The sequence below is a fragment of the Mastigoproctus giganteus genome, chromosome 1 (assembly GCF_048544385.1).
Source record: "Mastigoproctus giganteus isolate SK-2022 chromosome 1, ASM4854438v1, whole genome shotgun sequence".
NCBI lineage: Eukaryota > Metazoa > Arthropoda > Arachnida > Uropygi > Thelyphonidae > Mastigoproctus > Mastigoproctus giganteus.
In genome coordinates, this window is record NC_143575.1 from 20,876,153 (window position 1) to 20,894,937 (window position 18,785).

Below are 18,785 nucleotides of genomic sequence, written 5' to 3' on the forward strand. Positions count from 1 at the left end.
ACTTACCAACCGTTCCAGTTGATAACTTTACTTTTCCTTTTGTGAAATGCTGCTTCACCAAACACAATTGTGAGGAAAGTTGTCTGCCTTCAACTTGTTTCATCCTTGCATATCTCTTGTCACCTGCTGAGCCACTCACTGTATTCTACTGTTCTTTAAAGAATAACTAGTTTCTAGGTTGCATATTTCAACGTTTCTTGGAACTGTATGACAGTTACTCTTCTATGCATGAAGGTGGGATCTGCCCCTGGCATAAAGCCAGTGTAACCGGCCTTGAATTTCTACCTGATGTCTGATTCAACTTGTATTGTATGCATTCACTTGATGCTATCCACTACCCATTATTTGCAACTGCTATCAATTCTCAGCATTTAATAATTTCAAATGTGACATAACACAATATACACAACACTGTGATTGTTATAAGATTGCCTTTTCACTGAATGCACATGCTACTAAATAATCCTTTCTTTTCGATTCCACTACAATCAATTAAAAAACTTAGAGAGTTCCATCTCAATTTGGCATTAATTATGCTTGGTCTACCTTAACCTACTACAGAATGTATTCCCTCGTTACGATTCATACGAATAAACAGATTTTAATAACAATAATGATTAACTCTGAAAATAATTTATGATCACTGGACTGAAATTCAAATACTTATTCTTTAATGGAAAGAAATCAAATAATTTACAAATAAATAATTCTTTACTTCTTTCAGTCTAGAGAAGTAATTACTTCTTTAGAGAGCTTAATTAAGCTCTCGATATTCATGGTGATTACAGTATGAGGGACCCAACAAATATTAACAGCCTCATCACAGGGGAAAAGGGAGTTAGGTTATCAGCAATTATCAACTAACTCTGCCACATTCTGAAAAAGGCCTGTACAAATTCCTTCCATCATCGACGGAATTCAAACTCAGGACTTTTCCACTGAGTGTGGAGAGGACTCTAATTCTACAAACTGTGCTACACGTGAGGGCAATTTAGTTATATGAAAACAGTGAATCCAAATACACTATATTGCTAGAAGGTTGGTTGGTTGGTTGGCTGGCTGGTTGTATGGTTTTAGGCACTTCAGCAACTTAGGTCTGTAATGACAGCAGTGACAGGTAGAAGTGAAAGTGATTCTTGCACTGCTTCTATTGGAATGAGCAGCAGCCTGGAAAGTGAGCTACTGGGCATTTCAAGGTTATTTGTTATTTATTTTTTTTTTTTAGGAGCATTAGCAATTAAGGCCATATTGCTCCGGGGATATGCGGTGGTCATGGGCTTGAACCCCGGTATAATCAAGAAGTGTGTGCTACGCACTGCTGCTCCTGCCCACCTGGCTACGGAGGCACCGGCATTTCAAGGGTTGCTGGGAGTCATTATGGAACAAGTAAATACATGGGTTGTGTTAGAGTAACTAAGAGCAAGAACAAGTTCATGTACACCAGTGCTAGGAGTATAGAAATAAATTTGATGAATTTGAGGTGCTGATGAAGACATCAAAGGCTGATGTCGTTGGGATATCAGAGACATGGTGTCACACAGAGATAAGGAATGCATAATTGGAATTTGGGGAGTACAATGTATACAGAAAGGATAGAAAGGGCAATGCTGTTAGTTAAGAAACACATAAAATCTAAGGAAGTACAGCATTGTCAGTTTGGTGTGATATAAACACTGGGAAAACCAAGTTGAGTGTGTTATAGGCCTAATGGCTCTTGATGAGTACAGTGAACAACCATACAGGGAAATAGAGTGGGCCAGTAAATCAGATTGTCTTATAATGGGGATTTTAACTTCCCAGATATAGACAAACTTTTGGGTTGGTCACTCACATATTAGCAACACTTTTATGGATTTATTGGATGATTGTTTTTTACAGCATGTTCGAGAGGCAACCAGAGGGAGTAATACTCTTGATCTGATCATCAGCAGTGATTCTCCCTACATTAAGAATCTGCAGGTAAAGGAACCACTAGGTGGCAGTGATCACAGTCACGGTTCTCTCTAAGCTGCTCGTGTGCATGGCCATGCACTGATTTCTATGAAGTTGCACAGGTGCTTTCACTTCCCGCACACAGCTGACATACTAGATGGTGACAGGAGTATTAATGGAAGAATGGATATAGGAAGGAGGACAGCTCATGCCATAAGATTCACTATTGCATGACATGTTCCCACATCTTTTATTTACAAATACATACTACAAAATTGTGTTGGTTTTTATTTATATGAAAAAAATTATTACATTACGAATATATAAAGGACTGTAGTTTATATTGTATGTTTTTAAGGTGAATTTATTGTTATAAAAATAATATAAATACCATATAATAGGGAAGGTCAGCATATAATAGGGTGGAGTGCATAAGGAATGTATTGTGATTATGAAAATTTTCAAAGTAGAGTTTTTTGCATATTAATTTTTACTAATTAATACGTAAAAATACGTGGCTGGAATGTAGGCAGATCTACTGATCCAAATTTTTTTTTTATGTACAACCAAAAATGTTTAGTGTTACTTAATATTTTATTAAAGAAGGTAAAATATGAAAAATTAAACTTTTTTAAAATTTTTTTATAAACTATTTTAATAATGCTTTAAAAATTTGTGATTTTTCCTAATATTTTATAACTTCATTTACAAAATACAGAGAATGTATTTTGTAAATCTTGTGTACTTTTTGTGCAGAAGCAAAAGTCACAGGAGAATTTAGTACAGGAAGAAAATAGGAAGAATGGAAACGATTATTTAAAACAGCATCTAAGTCAGAAGATACATATAGACGCAGTTACCAAGTTACATAATCTGAAAAAAAGGTGTAATTTTAAGTATTTTGATGGAAACTGTAGAAGTAGGTAACATAAAAAAGGAAAGAAGTGAACGACTGATATCAAATTTTGATATGGTTAAGGTTTTAATTAATGATGTGATATTAGCCATAAAAATTAATGCATCAATGAACTCTGTACAAGACATTCATGAACACATGGAAAAATTTATAGCTATACCTAAAAATTCGAGAAGCAAAAATTATTTGTTTGAATTTGTTGAATGTATACATTCTGTTCTCATAAAAAATATCCTGAACGAAATAAGAGAATTTACATTCCACACGTTAATTGTAGACTAAAGTACTGATATTTCAGTACAAAAAGTATTAATTTTGTATTTTAAATTTCGAGTGATGTTGTTGTTGTTATTTGGTTTTTAGGAGCATTAGCAACTAAGGCCATATTGCTCCGGGAATATGCGGTGGTCATTCCATGACCTTTCCGCATCCTCCGTATTTGGTGGTGACGGGCTCGAACCCCGGTCTAAAAATTTCTAATGAAAAATGAAACATATTACAAAACAGTATTTGGAGGTATTTTGAAACTTACAAACTGTGTGACAGTATGTCCATTTTACCAAAAATAAAAATTTTTTAAGACAAATATAATCTTGATATTCAAAAGATGGTAATGTTTATATCAGATGGAGCACTTCTTTCATCTTCTCAACCTCCAACCCAAGCACGGCACTAAGTACTATAGGTTCTAATACTTTTTGTGTTTGGGGTTTTCATAAAAAAAAAAAAAAAAAAAAAAAGATGGAGCAAGTGTTATGCTTGGGAGGAAAAATGGAGTAGCAGCAATTCTCAAAAAAGGAAATATTACATCTATCTGAACAAAATTGTATTGCACACCAAGAAGATTTAGATTTAAGATTTAGGACACTCCTAGACTAGTAAAGAGATCGAAGCCATGGCAGAGGGAGAGGCCTACAAATACTTGGCAATGATACAGGCTCAACAGTTACAGCACTAGGAAATTAAGGCCTGCCTTACCGAAAAATACCATCAGAGACTCAGAAGCCTGCTGAAAGCAAAGCTGAATGGAGGGAACACAGTTAAAGCCATAAACACCTATGCAGCTCCAGTACTAACGTACACATTCGGGGTCATGGATTGGACTAACACCGAGCTATCGTGCGAAAGACAAGGACAATGATGACTAAGAGCAGCCAACACCACATGAAATCTGCCGTGGGGAGAATGACAATTGCCTGGAAAGAAGGAGAAAGGAGCCTGAATGACCTCATTGAGCAACAGAAGCAAGCGATAGTTAACCTGAAGGATTGCTTCATAAGGAAGATAGATAAGCCGTATACCCACTCAACCTAAGCGAGGAGTCCCCTCCCCCAACCAGGAGGTACAAACGAAGCTAGAAAGATGGGCAGAGAAGACACTCCTAGGCAGATACTACAGTTATCTTTTTTTTATTACATATATACAAATATACAAACACTTTCTATTTACAATCGTCATATTCTGCGTAATATGACGATTGCATAATGGAAAAATGTATCCATTATGCAAGATATAGAGATGTTGCTTACAGCTGTATACACAATGAACTAGCCCAGTTTATAGAACACGATGTTGTATCTTTTAGACCATTAAATGAAGTCAGATGGTTATCCAGACATTTTGCAGTTGATGCTTTAGTAAAAAAATTATGAAATATTAATCGAATATTTGCAATAACGATCCTATTAGTAAATACTTTTACAAAATTTGACAAATTCACAATATCATGTGGCATTAATTATGCTCAATGCTGTATTAGGTGAGCTTGCATCACTTTGCAAATATCTACAAAAAAGTTGTTTAAACATTATTGATGCACATCAATACGTTAAAGCTAAACTAAACAATTTAAGAAGCCAATACCTTGGAAAAAATATTTTATAGAGTGAAAATGTGAAAGCAGTGTTATCAAAAATTCAAAGTGTTGTTGACACTGCAGCTATAATTTTCTTTATCAAACGTGTACGCGATCACTTAGATAACAGATTTCTTGATGATGAATTAAACGATTGGAAAGTATTTGATATTAATTCTATCACAAATGAAAGCAATAATTTTGACTTTGGGAAACTTAATGTGATATGCTTTGCAAAAAAATATTCACAATTTATTACAAATAACGAAAGTGATGTTAAAAATATCAGAAGAATATTCGGAATTAAAATTTATAATTGCCAAAAAAACTAAAACTGGAACATTTAAAACTTTCAGTGACATTTTAAATTTCGTGCTTACAAATTTAGAGTTTTGTAACATATCCATTCTCTATGATATTATGGGAACATTTAAAGCATAAACTACAGACTGCAAGCGAGGATTTAGCACTATGAATTCAATTAAAACAAAAAATCGAAATAGAATACATGAAGGTCATTTAAGTGACCTTATGACGATCAAATTGTATTTAGCTAATGGTGCAACAATAAATGTAGATGATGTCTACAAAGTATGGACTTCTATAAAGAACAGAAGAGAAAAATTCCAAGAAAAATGAATAACTGTAAAGTGTAAATTTATTGTTACATTTTTTTTATTATTATGTATGTCCCAACTTATAATTAAAACAATTTGTAAAAATATTGCACATATTTAATCTTGACTGAAAATTTTTTACTCAGGTGCATTTCTGCAGTGCGCAGCTATAAGAAAAATTAGAGGGAACATTGATCACAGTGCACTGATGTGGGATTGGCTTAAAGATGTTACTACTATCAGGGGTAAAGAGAAGGGTTTTTTCTTTCGTAAAGGTGACTACAGTGGTCTCAGAGATCTTTTAAGTTTTATACAGTGGGACCAACTGATGATGTTACCAATGGCAAATTCTAAATGGGCATTCAAGGAATTAATCTTGGAAGCTACTAGGCCTTTCATACTAACTAAGAAATACTGTTCAAGGTTTAGGCCTAAATGGATGTCAGATGACCTAATGAGAATCATGGTAGAGAGAAAAATGCATGGGACGCACAAAAATTATCAGGAGACACAGATGTTTATGGTAGATATAAGATAATCTGTAATCAAATCACAAAGGACATTAGGCAAGCAAAGGCACATTACGAGAAATCTTTGGCAAACAATGCAAAGAAAAACAGTAAAGACTTCTTTACTTATATAAACTCTAAAAGGAAGGGGATGAATCAGATTGATCTATTTGACATCGACGGTTTGATTGTTGATGAACCTGTTGAGGTAGCTGGCAAACTGAATGAGTAGTTTGTATCTACATTTACACATGAGGAGATCTGTAGGGAAGTGGATGCCAGAAGCTTATCAAACTCTGGCAAGGAGCTAAATGATTTTGTAATAACAGAGAGTAAAGTGGAGAAGAAATTGTTGAAGTTAACATAAAGAAGGCATCTAGGGTGGATGGGATCTATCCAGTTATATTAAAGGAAGCAAACCCTTAGCCATAATTATGAAAGCTTCCTTGGACTCAAGGGGGAGGCCCCCCATGGACTGGAGATGTGCAAATGTGTCCCCAATTCACAAAGATGGGGGGGGGATCAAAGGGCTCACGAGTAATTACAGACCTGTTAGTCTAACTTCTGTTTCAGGAAAAATAATGGAGTCACTGGTTAAGGAAGTGATGCAGGATCATCTGGACAGGACTGCAGCAGTTATAGTTTAGACACAGCATGGGTTTGTATAGGGAAAGTCTTGTCTCACCAATTTGATTGGATACTATGATGTGGTCACAAAGGAACTGGATGCAAGAAATTATTTTGATATCGTATACTTGGATTTTAGGAAAGCTTTTGATACTGTGGCATATGGAAGACCACTGTATAAATTGGAGCAGTAGGGCATTAAGGGCAAGTTGCTACAATGGATAAAAGGATCGTTCAGTGGGAGAAGACAGAAACCCTTTCATAAAGTGGCTGAGTTAGTTAGTCGAGGGTAGTAACTAAAAGCTTATTTACTTACTTACTTAGTTAGTAAGTATGAGCACCCCTTTGTTCTGCTTACCAATGTCAATGCTCTTCTCTGTACTTGTTTTCAATTTCGCACTGAAATATTCAAAAGTTTTAATTTTCTTAGTCAATACAATATTTTTTTCTGTACATATTAAAATATTATAACCCACAATGGCTATAGGTTTTATATATATATTTTTAAGAAACATAACCTACATGTTGATTTTCAATTCATAAGCTGATAACACTAATACGTATTGTTGCAAAATGGAATACCTTTAAAAAATCACTTTTTTTGGTGACTATAGTCTAACTTTCCCACTCTTTTAACCATTTTTCTGAAACAATAACTCTCAAATAAAATGAGTAGTACGCTGTTTAACATTTTCTGAAACCTCTGTGGTTATGCCCTTCTCTCTCTCTCTCTCTCTCTCTCTCTCTCCTGCAAGTGGCCCTATCGCTGTGGAAGGCAATGAGGCTGAAAGCTGCAAACAATCAACTACACGGTGGAATGTACCTTGAAGTCTGTTCATTAAACATTACACAAATTTTTACATGGGGTAGAAATCTACCTTCAGGATTTGTTTTTGAAGAGTCTACCAGGATCAACGATTTTATTATTATTTTTAAATATTAAATATATATATTTTTCTGTTATGGGTAGGGTTTCATTCTTTCTAGGCTACATCTTTAATTTTTCTTAATATTTATGATGCCTTTAAACAAACTAAGTCGAGCTAAAAACAAAGATTTATTCCACAGGAATAAATTTATCTTTAATAAACAAAGATTTATCTTTGTTTTAATATTTATTAGAATACCAGAAGAAATGTCTATTATTTATATATATATATATATTTTATTAATAACAATTATCATTAAGTTATATCAGTTAATGTATCATTTTAATGTAATTGGAAAGTTAGGGACTATTATGATATTTACATTGCTTAATCAGCTTAATGTTGTTGAAAAAAATTGCAATATTCACTTGTAATTTGCTTAAACATCCCCCCCCCCCCAAGTTGTATTCAAACTGTACACTTATATGTGAAGGAAGATTTATGTTGGTAGTACACTCACAGTCACAGATACACTGCTGTGCTTCACTTGATATTTCTCCATCTCTGTATGTATGCTGCTATTTCATCATATGCACTAGAAGTAACTTATGTCTTCCATAATTCTTGGATATATATTGCAAATATTCTGAAACAATGCATTAGATCTCAAGTGGTATTACCCCCCCCCCCCCAATGAATGTTAGTTGTGGCATGTTAAAGTAAATGATCCACAAATTAGATCCAAATGGAGATTGGAGCTCTCAAGCAATAAAGAATGCCATAACTTTCTACATATCGAGAAGAAAAAACTCACTCTGCAGTCATCTGTGCAGAAATTTCTATTGCTAATGGTCAAGGAAATTACGAGGAAGACAGTAGAAGGAATAATAGAGGCAGCAATCTGCTGAAAGTTGTCGCCTAAGAAATCAGAAAAGTTGCTGATTCACATACAAGTTCAGATGTCTATAATCCAATTTTCTGATGATGAGTCATTCAATTTAGTCTTTGTCTCCATCACTTCTATCACTTGGCCTTTCACAGACTTAAACTCACTTAGGCTATCTTGCCCAGAATTAAATATGAAGAATTTAAATTTTTGTTGCCTATTATTTTACTGTAAGGGTAAATTTACACATACTGTACCGTGCCTGTATGACCTTAATGTTGCATGTGTTGGTGCCATGATTTTAATATCATTAGTCTATTTTCAATGCATGCATTTACACATATCCAACATAGCGGCAACTGAGACAATGTCTGTACTTTACTTTTCAGCTATTTGCTAACAAAGAAAAATAAATTCCCCATTTGTATAACATCAAATAAAAAAATATATATAAGCAAACCGAGTATATAAATATGCTTATCTACATTTTATTATCTTATCACTAGACTAACCATGCATCTGAGCTGAAAAAAGCTCTGAATGTTTTTCTAACACAGAATGCTTGCTGCATTATGTTACCTCCTTGTGCTGGTGTATTTTTTAAGGTATTTTTGGGTAGATATTGATGTTACTGTTGTTATTATTTATAAAGTGCATTAGCATCCGAGGCCATAATATTGCAGTATGCATTGTATTATGTATATACATCTGCAAGTTCACAAGACAATTTGCAGGCGCCTCCGTAGCCAGGTGGGAAGGAGCAGCAGTGTGTAGCACACGCTTCTTGATTAGACCGGGATTCGAGCCCGTGACCCAAATACGGAGGATGTGGAAAGGTCAGGGAATGACCACTGCATATTCCGGAGCAATATGGCCTTAGTTGCTAATGCTCCTAAAAACCAAATAACAAACAAACAAACAAGACAATTTGCACGTTGTGCAGGATGAAAAACCCAGAATGACTCATGGTAAAACCCTACTCCCTCCTCAGATTGACTAACTACAGCCTTGATTGAAGAGACTCTTAAGAATTCCTCTCTTCTTGTATGGGATTCAAACTCAAACCTCTCCAAAAGAATTTGCACATCAACATCCTTCATGGAGAAGGATGTTGATATGGCATTATAAGTAGAATTACTGAAGATGTAAGTACTGTTGTATTTTTTTAAATAAAATTATGTAATATACGTAGCCAGTACTATGAAATTAATATTTCCTGGTTTTTATTATATTCTTCTGTTATAAATTTACAAATTAACTCAAATGCACTGCTTCTTGTTACTGTGATTGCCTTCATTCAGAAGCAAAGCAATCACAGAAAGTTCTACTGTTGAAAATATGGCCATTTTTCATCAGAATGCAACAAGTACTAGTATACGTGCAAGTGTAAGACCAGAAAAATATGGCAACTGTGCTGATGTGGTACAGACACTGTACAGTAATGCAAAAATCTACTTATAAGCACTGAGATTTTTCAAAATTATACTTGTATCTCATTATCTCATTTTCCAGGCATGTGGTCCTAATGGTAACTGATCACAGGCAGTACATTACACTTTTTGAGTGCCTATGTTTTCCCACTAATTTAACAGATTTTAGATAAGAAAATAAAATGCTTAATTACTAGATATGGTTTAAGTACTACCTTGATGGGTTAAATAAAGATATCAAGAAGTTTAAAAATGAAGTTTAAATCCTTGAAACAGATAAATTAATTAAAGTTTAACATGTAGATATGGGTACCTTCCCATATATGAAACAGCTGTGATTCTTTATCCTCATTAAAAGTAAATTCCTATAAGACCTACCAGTAATCAGATATTTTGAGTCATAATATAACATACATTATGGTGAGACTATAAATTCCTTGAAGTACATTAGTTCCTTGAACATAAATTCCTTGGAGTACATTATAAAATAATTTTATTTCCTATTAGAAACTTTCTAAGTAAGTCTTGTCCTTTAATCTGTTTTTGCAGCCAGCAGGATTTAAAATGCATAGATAATGTAATGGTCATAATTCTCACAGCAGAACAAACTTGACTTTGCAACAAGTTGCTCTGGTATTGCACTACTTTCAAACAGAATGTCTCACCAAAAGATTACCTGCCCATTTCTTTAAAATAATATGAGACTGTTATGAAAGCTGGTTTGGGATAACTGGTCTCTCATTAGATAGCAGGTAGCCTCTAGTGGCAACACAGAAAAAGTTGTGAAGAAGTTGTTTGTTACGAGCTGTTATGTGATACGAAATCAGAGTGTTTCAAGTTGTGATAGGCAAGTTTTTTCTGTTGTAAAAATTAAGACCTTTGTATTATCTTAGGAGTTTAAATTCTGTTAAACTCCTAAGATGAAAGGACAAGATGGTCATTATAAGTGTTTACAGGTGTAATTAAGTTCAATTGTGTGCTTAGCATTTATTAAAATGAGCTCCTCTAAAATTGCTCAACCACTAGGTATATCTCTCTAAAATTTGAAAAATTTTAATAACCAGCAGCCCTCAATCCCCAAGGGTTCTGGATTTTAAAGAGTTTACTTCAATTAGTAAAAAAAGCATAACAACAAAAGATGTGACTTTGGCAATTGCCTTTCCAACTACATGCTCACAAGAGAGAGCTGCTTTCATTCTTATGTTCATTTCTCCATCAAATCATAGCTGGCTGACAAACAATCAGTTTTTCATTGAATTTTATTTGTTGGCATGATTATTTGGTAAATGAGGTTTCATTTTATTTTCTGAAGGCTTTAATGCATTCAATAACATGTAAATTGATGAAACGATCTGAATTATCTACCATCAGAGTTCAATCTCCTGATACATGTTCAAATTTGCACAATGAGCTCTAATCATGTGCTGCACAGCAACTTTTGACCAATGGCTCAAGGGGTTACCCTCCTCACATAACAACAAAAGATGAAAGGTATCCTTATTGGGCTGTTGGTAGTAACCAATTCCTTTTATATGAGCTTTTTTTGGTTTGAAAGTTGGCAGCACTTTGCCAGCAGGCAATAATAACTAAGTTGCTGTGATAGTAAATTTTTACCAATGGCCTGAAGAAATCCCAGCATTTAAGAACAAAATATTAAAAGATTTTAAAATTCTTAATATGATTAATCAATGCAGAGTATCTCCATCTTGGGGTGTTGGTAAAAAAATTCCATATGGTATTGAGCTTCTGCTTCTATTTCCTTAGAGGCGTAATTTGCATCCAAAGTCTGCTGTATGTCCCATGGGCCACACAACAGACTTAAGAAATTGAAAAAAAATAGCTCTCTACTTTTTTTCAAGTTTCAGATAAATGCATGACATTACTGAAAACTTGTATTTATTTGCAAAAAATTTCATTACATATGCTTCTTAAATTTCAATAAAATATCATGGAAAGTGAAAATAAAACTCCAATCAGTAAAGTTACATGAAATGATTTGATGGACAGGTGAGCACAATCAACACTGAATGCAGTTCTCTCTCTCTCTCTCTCTCTCTCTCTCTAATGAGCATATAGCAGGAAATGAAGGTGAAGCGCGCTAGCAGTATTTGAGGAGAAGCCATACTATTTTAAGGGTTTCAGTGTACCTTGCACATGTACAATATATCTTAAAATACAATATCCTAACCCAACTTCATTTCACAAATATATGCAAATCTCAATTTATTCTCAAATGACATCCATTTCCATTTGTAATCTTCTAAGTCTCAGTTACATTTTTCGGATAGTCTCAATTATCGGTTTCTTCAACCTAAATTCATCTCATTTGTCATAATTACTTTCTGTATGACTGTTTCTGTATTATAAAGGTGTTTCTTATGTATATGTCTTTTCTGTGGTTGGCTATGGTTACTTACACATATATATTCCTCTAAAAGATTTTCTAATCTGGAATCTACTCTTCTTGGGGTTATTCACAGGTGACCCTAATGTAAGTTTCACTTCCTTCTGTAAAATTCATTTGTTGTCTCTGTCATTCCCCAAACTTAAAAAAATCAGCGAGAACTTTCTGAATTTCAATGAAATTTGACATTCCCCAGTCTAATCTTCCTAACAATTATCCTTGGTGATTTTTAACATTTATAACTGCAGCTGACTTCAATTTCCTTGTTGCAGGATCCAGCTGGTAGAGCACTGAGGTCTTTGTTAATACTAATAACCCCACTTAATTTGTTCATTTACATATCAGATTATGAGACAATCCTAACCACACCTAAGATTCTTGATCTTTTCCTCACCAGTAACCTTTCAAAGTACATAATTAATTTTAGCTGTCCACTAGGTACCACAGATCACAAACAGGTGATGATCGCATTTCTAATAGAGTTGCTATCTCATGCCCACTGCAAATCTCGTGTCGTCTGGCATTAAACGATATGAAATAGAATGATCTACATTGTTTTCTATTCCTCTTTCTTGGGTTTGGACTAGTTTTAAACATCACAATCCTAATAGTTACTCAGTTTGTGTTACTGAATAAAGGATACCATTCAAGTAGGAATGATATCCCTTATTATCCACTACAACCTAAACTTTGCCCATTATTTAATCATGATTTTCAAAATCATATGCTAAGAAAGCGCAAAAACCAAGCTTTTTTTCTGCCTACACTACACCTTGCAACAATTGTAAATACATTATTAACAAATCCAGTCTCAGTTTTGAAAAATCCAAGTTCAGGAAACATATCTTTTCTTCTTTTTTCATTAGCATCTTCATTTTTCTCTAACTCACTGCAAATCTCCACCTACCATGCTGAATGCATCCCATTCATCAATGTTTTTCTTGGTTTTCCTAAGGGAAGGAGATTAGAAGAATCCTCAACAATCCTAATTCCAAAAAGGCTTCAAGTCTTAATGGTATTTCTCCACTTGTTCTTAAAACTATTCTCCAGAATTAACTTGTGTTTTGCATCACCTTTTTACACTCTTTTATTCTGCAGGTGCTTTCCTTTTGCATGGAAATTTGTGTATACCCAACTAATTCCTTGTGTATATAAAGCAGTGTATCCCTCCCTTTCAATTTCCATGCTATTACACCCTATTTTGAAAGCAGTGGAAAAATTAACTGCAATCCATTGAGAACACCTTGGCTCATGTTATTCATCTAAGGTAAAATTCGGTGGAAATGTCCAGAGATACTCAAGTGGCTATTCTCCCAACTTTTCAAGCAAGACTTCCATTTTATGATCCACCTTTTTATTTTTGAAAATGGAGAGCTGGTTTCCACTTTAATCACTCATTGTGTGTGATAGTTCTCTGTCTTTGATTAAGTTTCTGAATTAATAATGGAATTCTTCAAGGTTCTGTTCTCATACATTAATGATTTCTGCCACTGACTGGAAACGCTATCTGTAGTTTAGCTCATTGATGCTACAATCCATTTTACAGTTTGACTCCTGTTCTGCATAAATAACTACTTGAATATCCATAACTTTAAATGCTTTTACAGAAGTACAAATTTTTTAGTGGGAGATAAGAAAACTTAGTTAACCATAATCATCTAAACCCATTTCTCACAAAAAGAGGGCTGTTCCCATACTTATTTTCAAAGAGAGAGAGAGAGAGAGAGAGAGAGAGAGAGAGAGAGAGAGAGAGAGATTGAGATTTCTATACAAGAATAAAGAATATGTCTCTTTACTTGGGCTATCTTCAACTTTAAACAAGCTTTCTTAATAAAAGCACATAAATATTACTTCCTTTGCATCACAGGCTTCCTCTTGTGCTCCTAGCATTGCCTTTTTTCTGAATAGCTAATGACTCTACAAATCACAACTCTACCCTTCCATGAAATATTGTCTCCACATATGAGGATGCTTGAAAACCTCTCTTAAACTTCTAGACTTTACCCAAAAGAGAAAAATCAAGTTAATTAATGATCCTTGCTTCATTTTCATTTTCTCTCATACAGATGTTTCTGCTATGTGCTTCTGCTACAAATATTTCCATTAGCACTGCACTTCGGAAATTATCTGGAGCTCAGCACTTAAAGAACTGGCTGTGAACATTCTATTGTGATTATTTATGCAAGGTACGGTTAGTCATATTGGAGAGTGGAATGTAGTATATCAGCATCAGCAAAACTATGGATTTCCAGTCAATGAAAGAAGATGGTTGACACACAAAGGAATATAATATATGAGAGAAAAGCACTCAGAGATACTACAGCACTAGTTGAGGAGTTAGAAACTGAGTCAACTATTTTACAGGTAGCGAATAGTCAAAAGTAACTGGCCATCCAGATGCTGAGATCAGATTTTAGGACTTTATGCCAAGCCCAATAGAAGACATCAGAAAACCTTCCCAAATTTCTCCAAACTTTTTTTTTTTTTTTTTTTTTCTTTTTGTAGAATTCCTCCACAGACAGATGATATAAGCCAATACACTTATAGATCAACACTATTCAGCTCCATACTGGCGATCAATAGGCTTCTTCAATACTTCAGATTCTCATTGGGAGTGATCATAACATAGTGGTCCTTAACACGATGTGGGGGAAAAAAAAAAAGTTTGAATCCCATCAAAACAAGAGGACTTTTTATGAACATCATGGCTAAGTTGAAGGTTGCATGGTTTCCCTCAGTCTTTCAGATTATTTCACACAGTAAAACAGGCAAACCTACCTGTGGAATACGTGCAACTTAACTTACAGACAAAATACACTGAAATCTCATAGAATTAGTTGCTTTTGTGCAAAAACAAAACAAAGATTACGTTAAGAGATAGGTGGTATGTTATGTAATTAAATGTGAATACACTAATTAAATTACATGAAGTTAAACATCCAAGCAATAGAACTAGTTAATAATCGATGATGTTTCTGGATTCCATGTTGAATCCCATAATGAGGCCTAATCAGGAAAAATTTGGTGGCTGTTACTAATTGTATAGGATAGGTCTTTCACTGTGCACAGTTTAATCCTGTATAGTTATTCACATTTAATTAAACCAAAGATTATTTTAGACGAATAAAGGCAATAGCAGTGGAATGATAATCAGATAGCAGAGATTTGTCTCACTTCTTAGGTATTCACGGATATGGTTTTTATCAAAGTATAATCCTGCTTATGGATAACTGACAACTTTAGTTGATGAGCAGAGAAGTTAAGGTGTCCTATATGCTAATAAAAGGCAGACATATAAGCAACTACTGTTGTTTACTTAACTAGGTGAACAGCCTAATTTTTTTAGTTCTTTTCTAAATGAAAACAACAAATAAACCTACAAAGAAGCATGCAATTAAAATTTAGTGTAATGTCGTAAAGGTGTATTTTGCCTATCTTTTTCTTTCTTTCTTTTTTTGTTTCAAATTCTAGGTCGGGGAACAATGTTCATTTGTGTTTATGAAATTTGGAAATCCAAAGGACATTATTTGTTTTATAATCAAGCTGGTAGCCTGGATCAATATTAATGAATACATATACAAGCAAATAAAAATAAATTTAGGAAACAGAAGACATATATATTAGCACAGTAATCAATTAAATACAAAAGAAACCTTAATAAATATGGTGTTTCACAGGATAAAAAAGAAAGAAAAAAAAAAAAGTAATGCTGGAGGATCCTATTCAAAGATTCAAATTAGATCCATAAGAAAACACTGGAGAATAGTCATATGGACAATAAACAAATTTTGCTTTTATCTGCATAATGTAACTGCAAAAAATAACTGAAACATTGGCAAAAATGCTTTAATTTAGGTTGGTTGTCCTTTACATTTGAGTCATTCCATGTTACATAGCATTTGTATACACAACCTCTTACTTACAGCCACTGTCATTTTGTAGGAGGACCTGTTTGTAGGTCAGCATCAGCCTGCCAATCCTAGAAATAGTACAACAAAGTTGTGGCACCTAGGCTGCAACAGTAACAAAATAGTCCAACTGCTGGGCTTTGAAGCAAGCATTTACAAAAGATTTCCCTCCCTTAAATCCCTTAGTGGGGACCTTTTCATTAAACCAAGAGTAGAAGATTTTTGAAATATAACTGCTGAACAACAGCTAGCAGATATCACACTTATGGATAACGCACTTCTTAAACAGCATTTATAACTGCTGACAACAGATCACTTGTGGTCATTGTTTTTTTTTTTTTTTATTCTGAAAATAAACACAAATTAATAAATTTAAAACCCAGCCTAGTAAATGAACTTTTCTCATCTTTTTAAAAATGGACTGCACGTGTTTTGCAGTTTTATAGCTGACATATTCAGACAGCAGCAAAAAAAAATTTTTTTCCCAATTTTTTTTAAGAACAGTTCTGGCTGGGAGATGTTGCACTTCTATATCATTGCTTGGGTTTTACTCCTGCCTTCAATGTTGAATGTTTTAAGGAAGTCAGTGCCTCATTTGCGGCAAGATAATACTACACTGTTCAAGACGAGACACTGATTTACTCAAAAGATTCAGGGTGGAGGCAGCAATAAAACTCAAACAGCGAGATGGAAGTAACGTCTATATTTTCCATAGAAAGCAGCAATTAAACATTAAACCAAGAATTCAAATCAAGTCCATCTTACACTGCCACCCTCCAATTCTGAAAAATTAAAATATCACATTTGTCATTTGCAACTAGTACCAAAATTATAGCTTAAAAAAAAAAAAAAGTTTTTCTTTTTTTTTCTTGGCTGGAATATTTTTTTTTTTGTCACACTAGAAACAGATATACTTATGTGACATTTGTTATCAGATATATTAAATAATGCTATTGATCGACTTGATGGCCACTATTAAAACTACAAATGCTAATTCAACCATGGGAGTTCTGCTTGCAGAAAAGTTTCTGCAACCGGAACACTTAACTCTTTAAATGGCTGATTGATTTTTGTTTAGGATGTAGCTCCTGTAAGTACGAGGGCAATTGCGAACATCTAAATAGTGCTGTATCAAGTCATTCTTCAAGTGAAATTTATTATGTTTTTATTATTTAAATGTTCTATCTATAAATGACTTTTTTTCTGTAGTTAGACTAGCAGGAAATCCAATTACGAAACAACTTACACCTTTCATCTTTGATCAATGCAATTCCTTAAAACGGCAATCATCCAACTATAACAATCCTTTTGCTTGTATTATTCACATTAACATGTGAAGTGAACAAAATATCTTCCACAACAAACAAATTGTCAAGAACTACAAACAGGAGTACTGATTGTTTATTAAAGTAGTGCCTCTTATATCCAGTGATTCCAGAGGTCAGTTTCTAAATCCTGCCCAGTTCTTCAGATGCCCAAAGCTGAGCACATATGGGGTAAATGTCTGTTGCAGCTCTGTGACAAGTCAGAATGGGGAGATGCATCATACTAGGTCAACAACAACTTCACAGTCAGAAGCTAAACACACATGAACTGTAAGTCGTAGCTGTTTCTGGAGTCTGAGCACATTCAACTATTTCTGTCACTCTTGCATTCACTCCTGGGAAACAGCAAAACCAGGAGTGCAGCGGAATGCAGCCAATTATGTCCTGGTGGTGGAACTGGAGACAAAAGTGGAAGAAAAAAAGATTTGCAAACACCTTAAGGAGTAGGCGATGGTCATTCTTCTTTGGTTATACTGTCCACATGATTTGAAACAGGGTTATCTGGAGAACTTGGAAGCTGAGTTTCAACTTTTTGGTCACCTTTTGAAGTTCCAGTCTGGAAGGCTACTGCATAGGGATATAATTCATGGCATTTGGCTATGAAATCAGTTAATGCCTCATCACAAGGTCCAAAGTCACCTCTCCGAAGAGCATTTAGAACATCTGTACAGGTCTGTTGGGAGTATAAGATAAAAATTAATAAATTAATTTTTGCAAAGAATTTCATCATTATATGAGAATGAATAATATGAATATCATATTATAAAATTCCTTATATATTTCTTACCTTATAAAATTCATAAGATTTTATAAGGTAAGTATATTCAATAACAGAACAATATAATACAATTTAATTTAAAAAAATAAATAAATAAATTTTGCTAAGAAATAAATAAAAAAATAGATAAGGTTAATTAATATTATGATCTAAGACATAAAACACACACACACACACATGCGTGCATACACAAAAATATAAGTTTATAAAAAATTATTTCTATAAATTAATGGACCACAGAATATGATTTGCACAAACATGAGGTGTGATCAGAAAAGTTCAGGGACTTCCTTTATATCTTGAAAATGAGGCACTGTAGTGAGTTACAACTTGTTGAAACATGTTCAGTGACTCATCTAAACATAGTAGCCCACTAATCACCAATTTATCTGCACACAGTCTCCAAATTAGCATCTATCCGCATAGCCAGTGAGTTTCATCATTTCAAAATCATACCTTGTATATGTAATTATATAAACATGAAATTATCTCTTTAAATCAATAAATTGCAATTATTTGATCTGTTCTTTATACTCTAGCACGACCACCAGGTCAGAGGTGTTTACAATAAATTATCAATACAAACATTAATCGTATTTAGCAATCATAGGCTTGAATCCCGGTTCACTCAAAGAGCACGTGCTACTGCACTCTTTCTCCTGACCACTTGGTTGCGTAAATAATAATAATAATTACTAGGGAGCTTTGCCCCCTGCTTGCTTTGCTTGC

The 18,785-nt window shown here is 34.1% G+C and overlaps 1 protein-coding gene across 3 annotated transcripts in view; it reads right to left on the minus strand.

Annotated features, from left to right (window-relative positions):
• Positions 1–6,814: 6,814 nt before the first annotated feature.
• Positions 6,815–18,785, minus strand: part of Naa15-16 (N-alpha-acetyltransferase 15/16) — a 386,157-nt gene continuing 374,186 nt past the window's right edge. For 2 of the 3 annotated variants that reach the window (XM_090371833.1, XM_090371822.1), the window contains one exon: positions 15,876–17,951. In XM_090371833.1, coding sequence (XP_090227959.1) covers positions 17,733–17,951 — 219 coding nt within the window. In that variant the 3' untranslated portion in view covers positions 15,876–17,732. Of the gene's footprint in view, positions 6,856–15,875; positions 17,952–18,785 lie in introns of those variants that run through there. The other variant, XR_016546872.1, reaches the window with a different exon arrangement.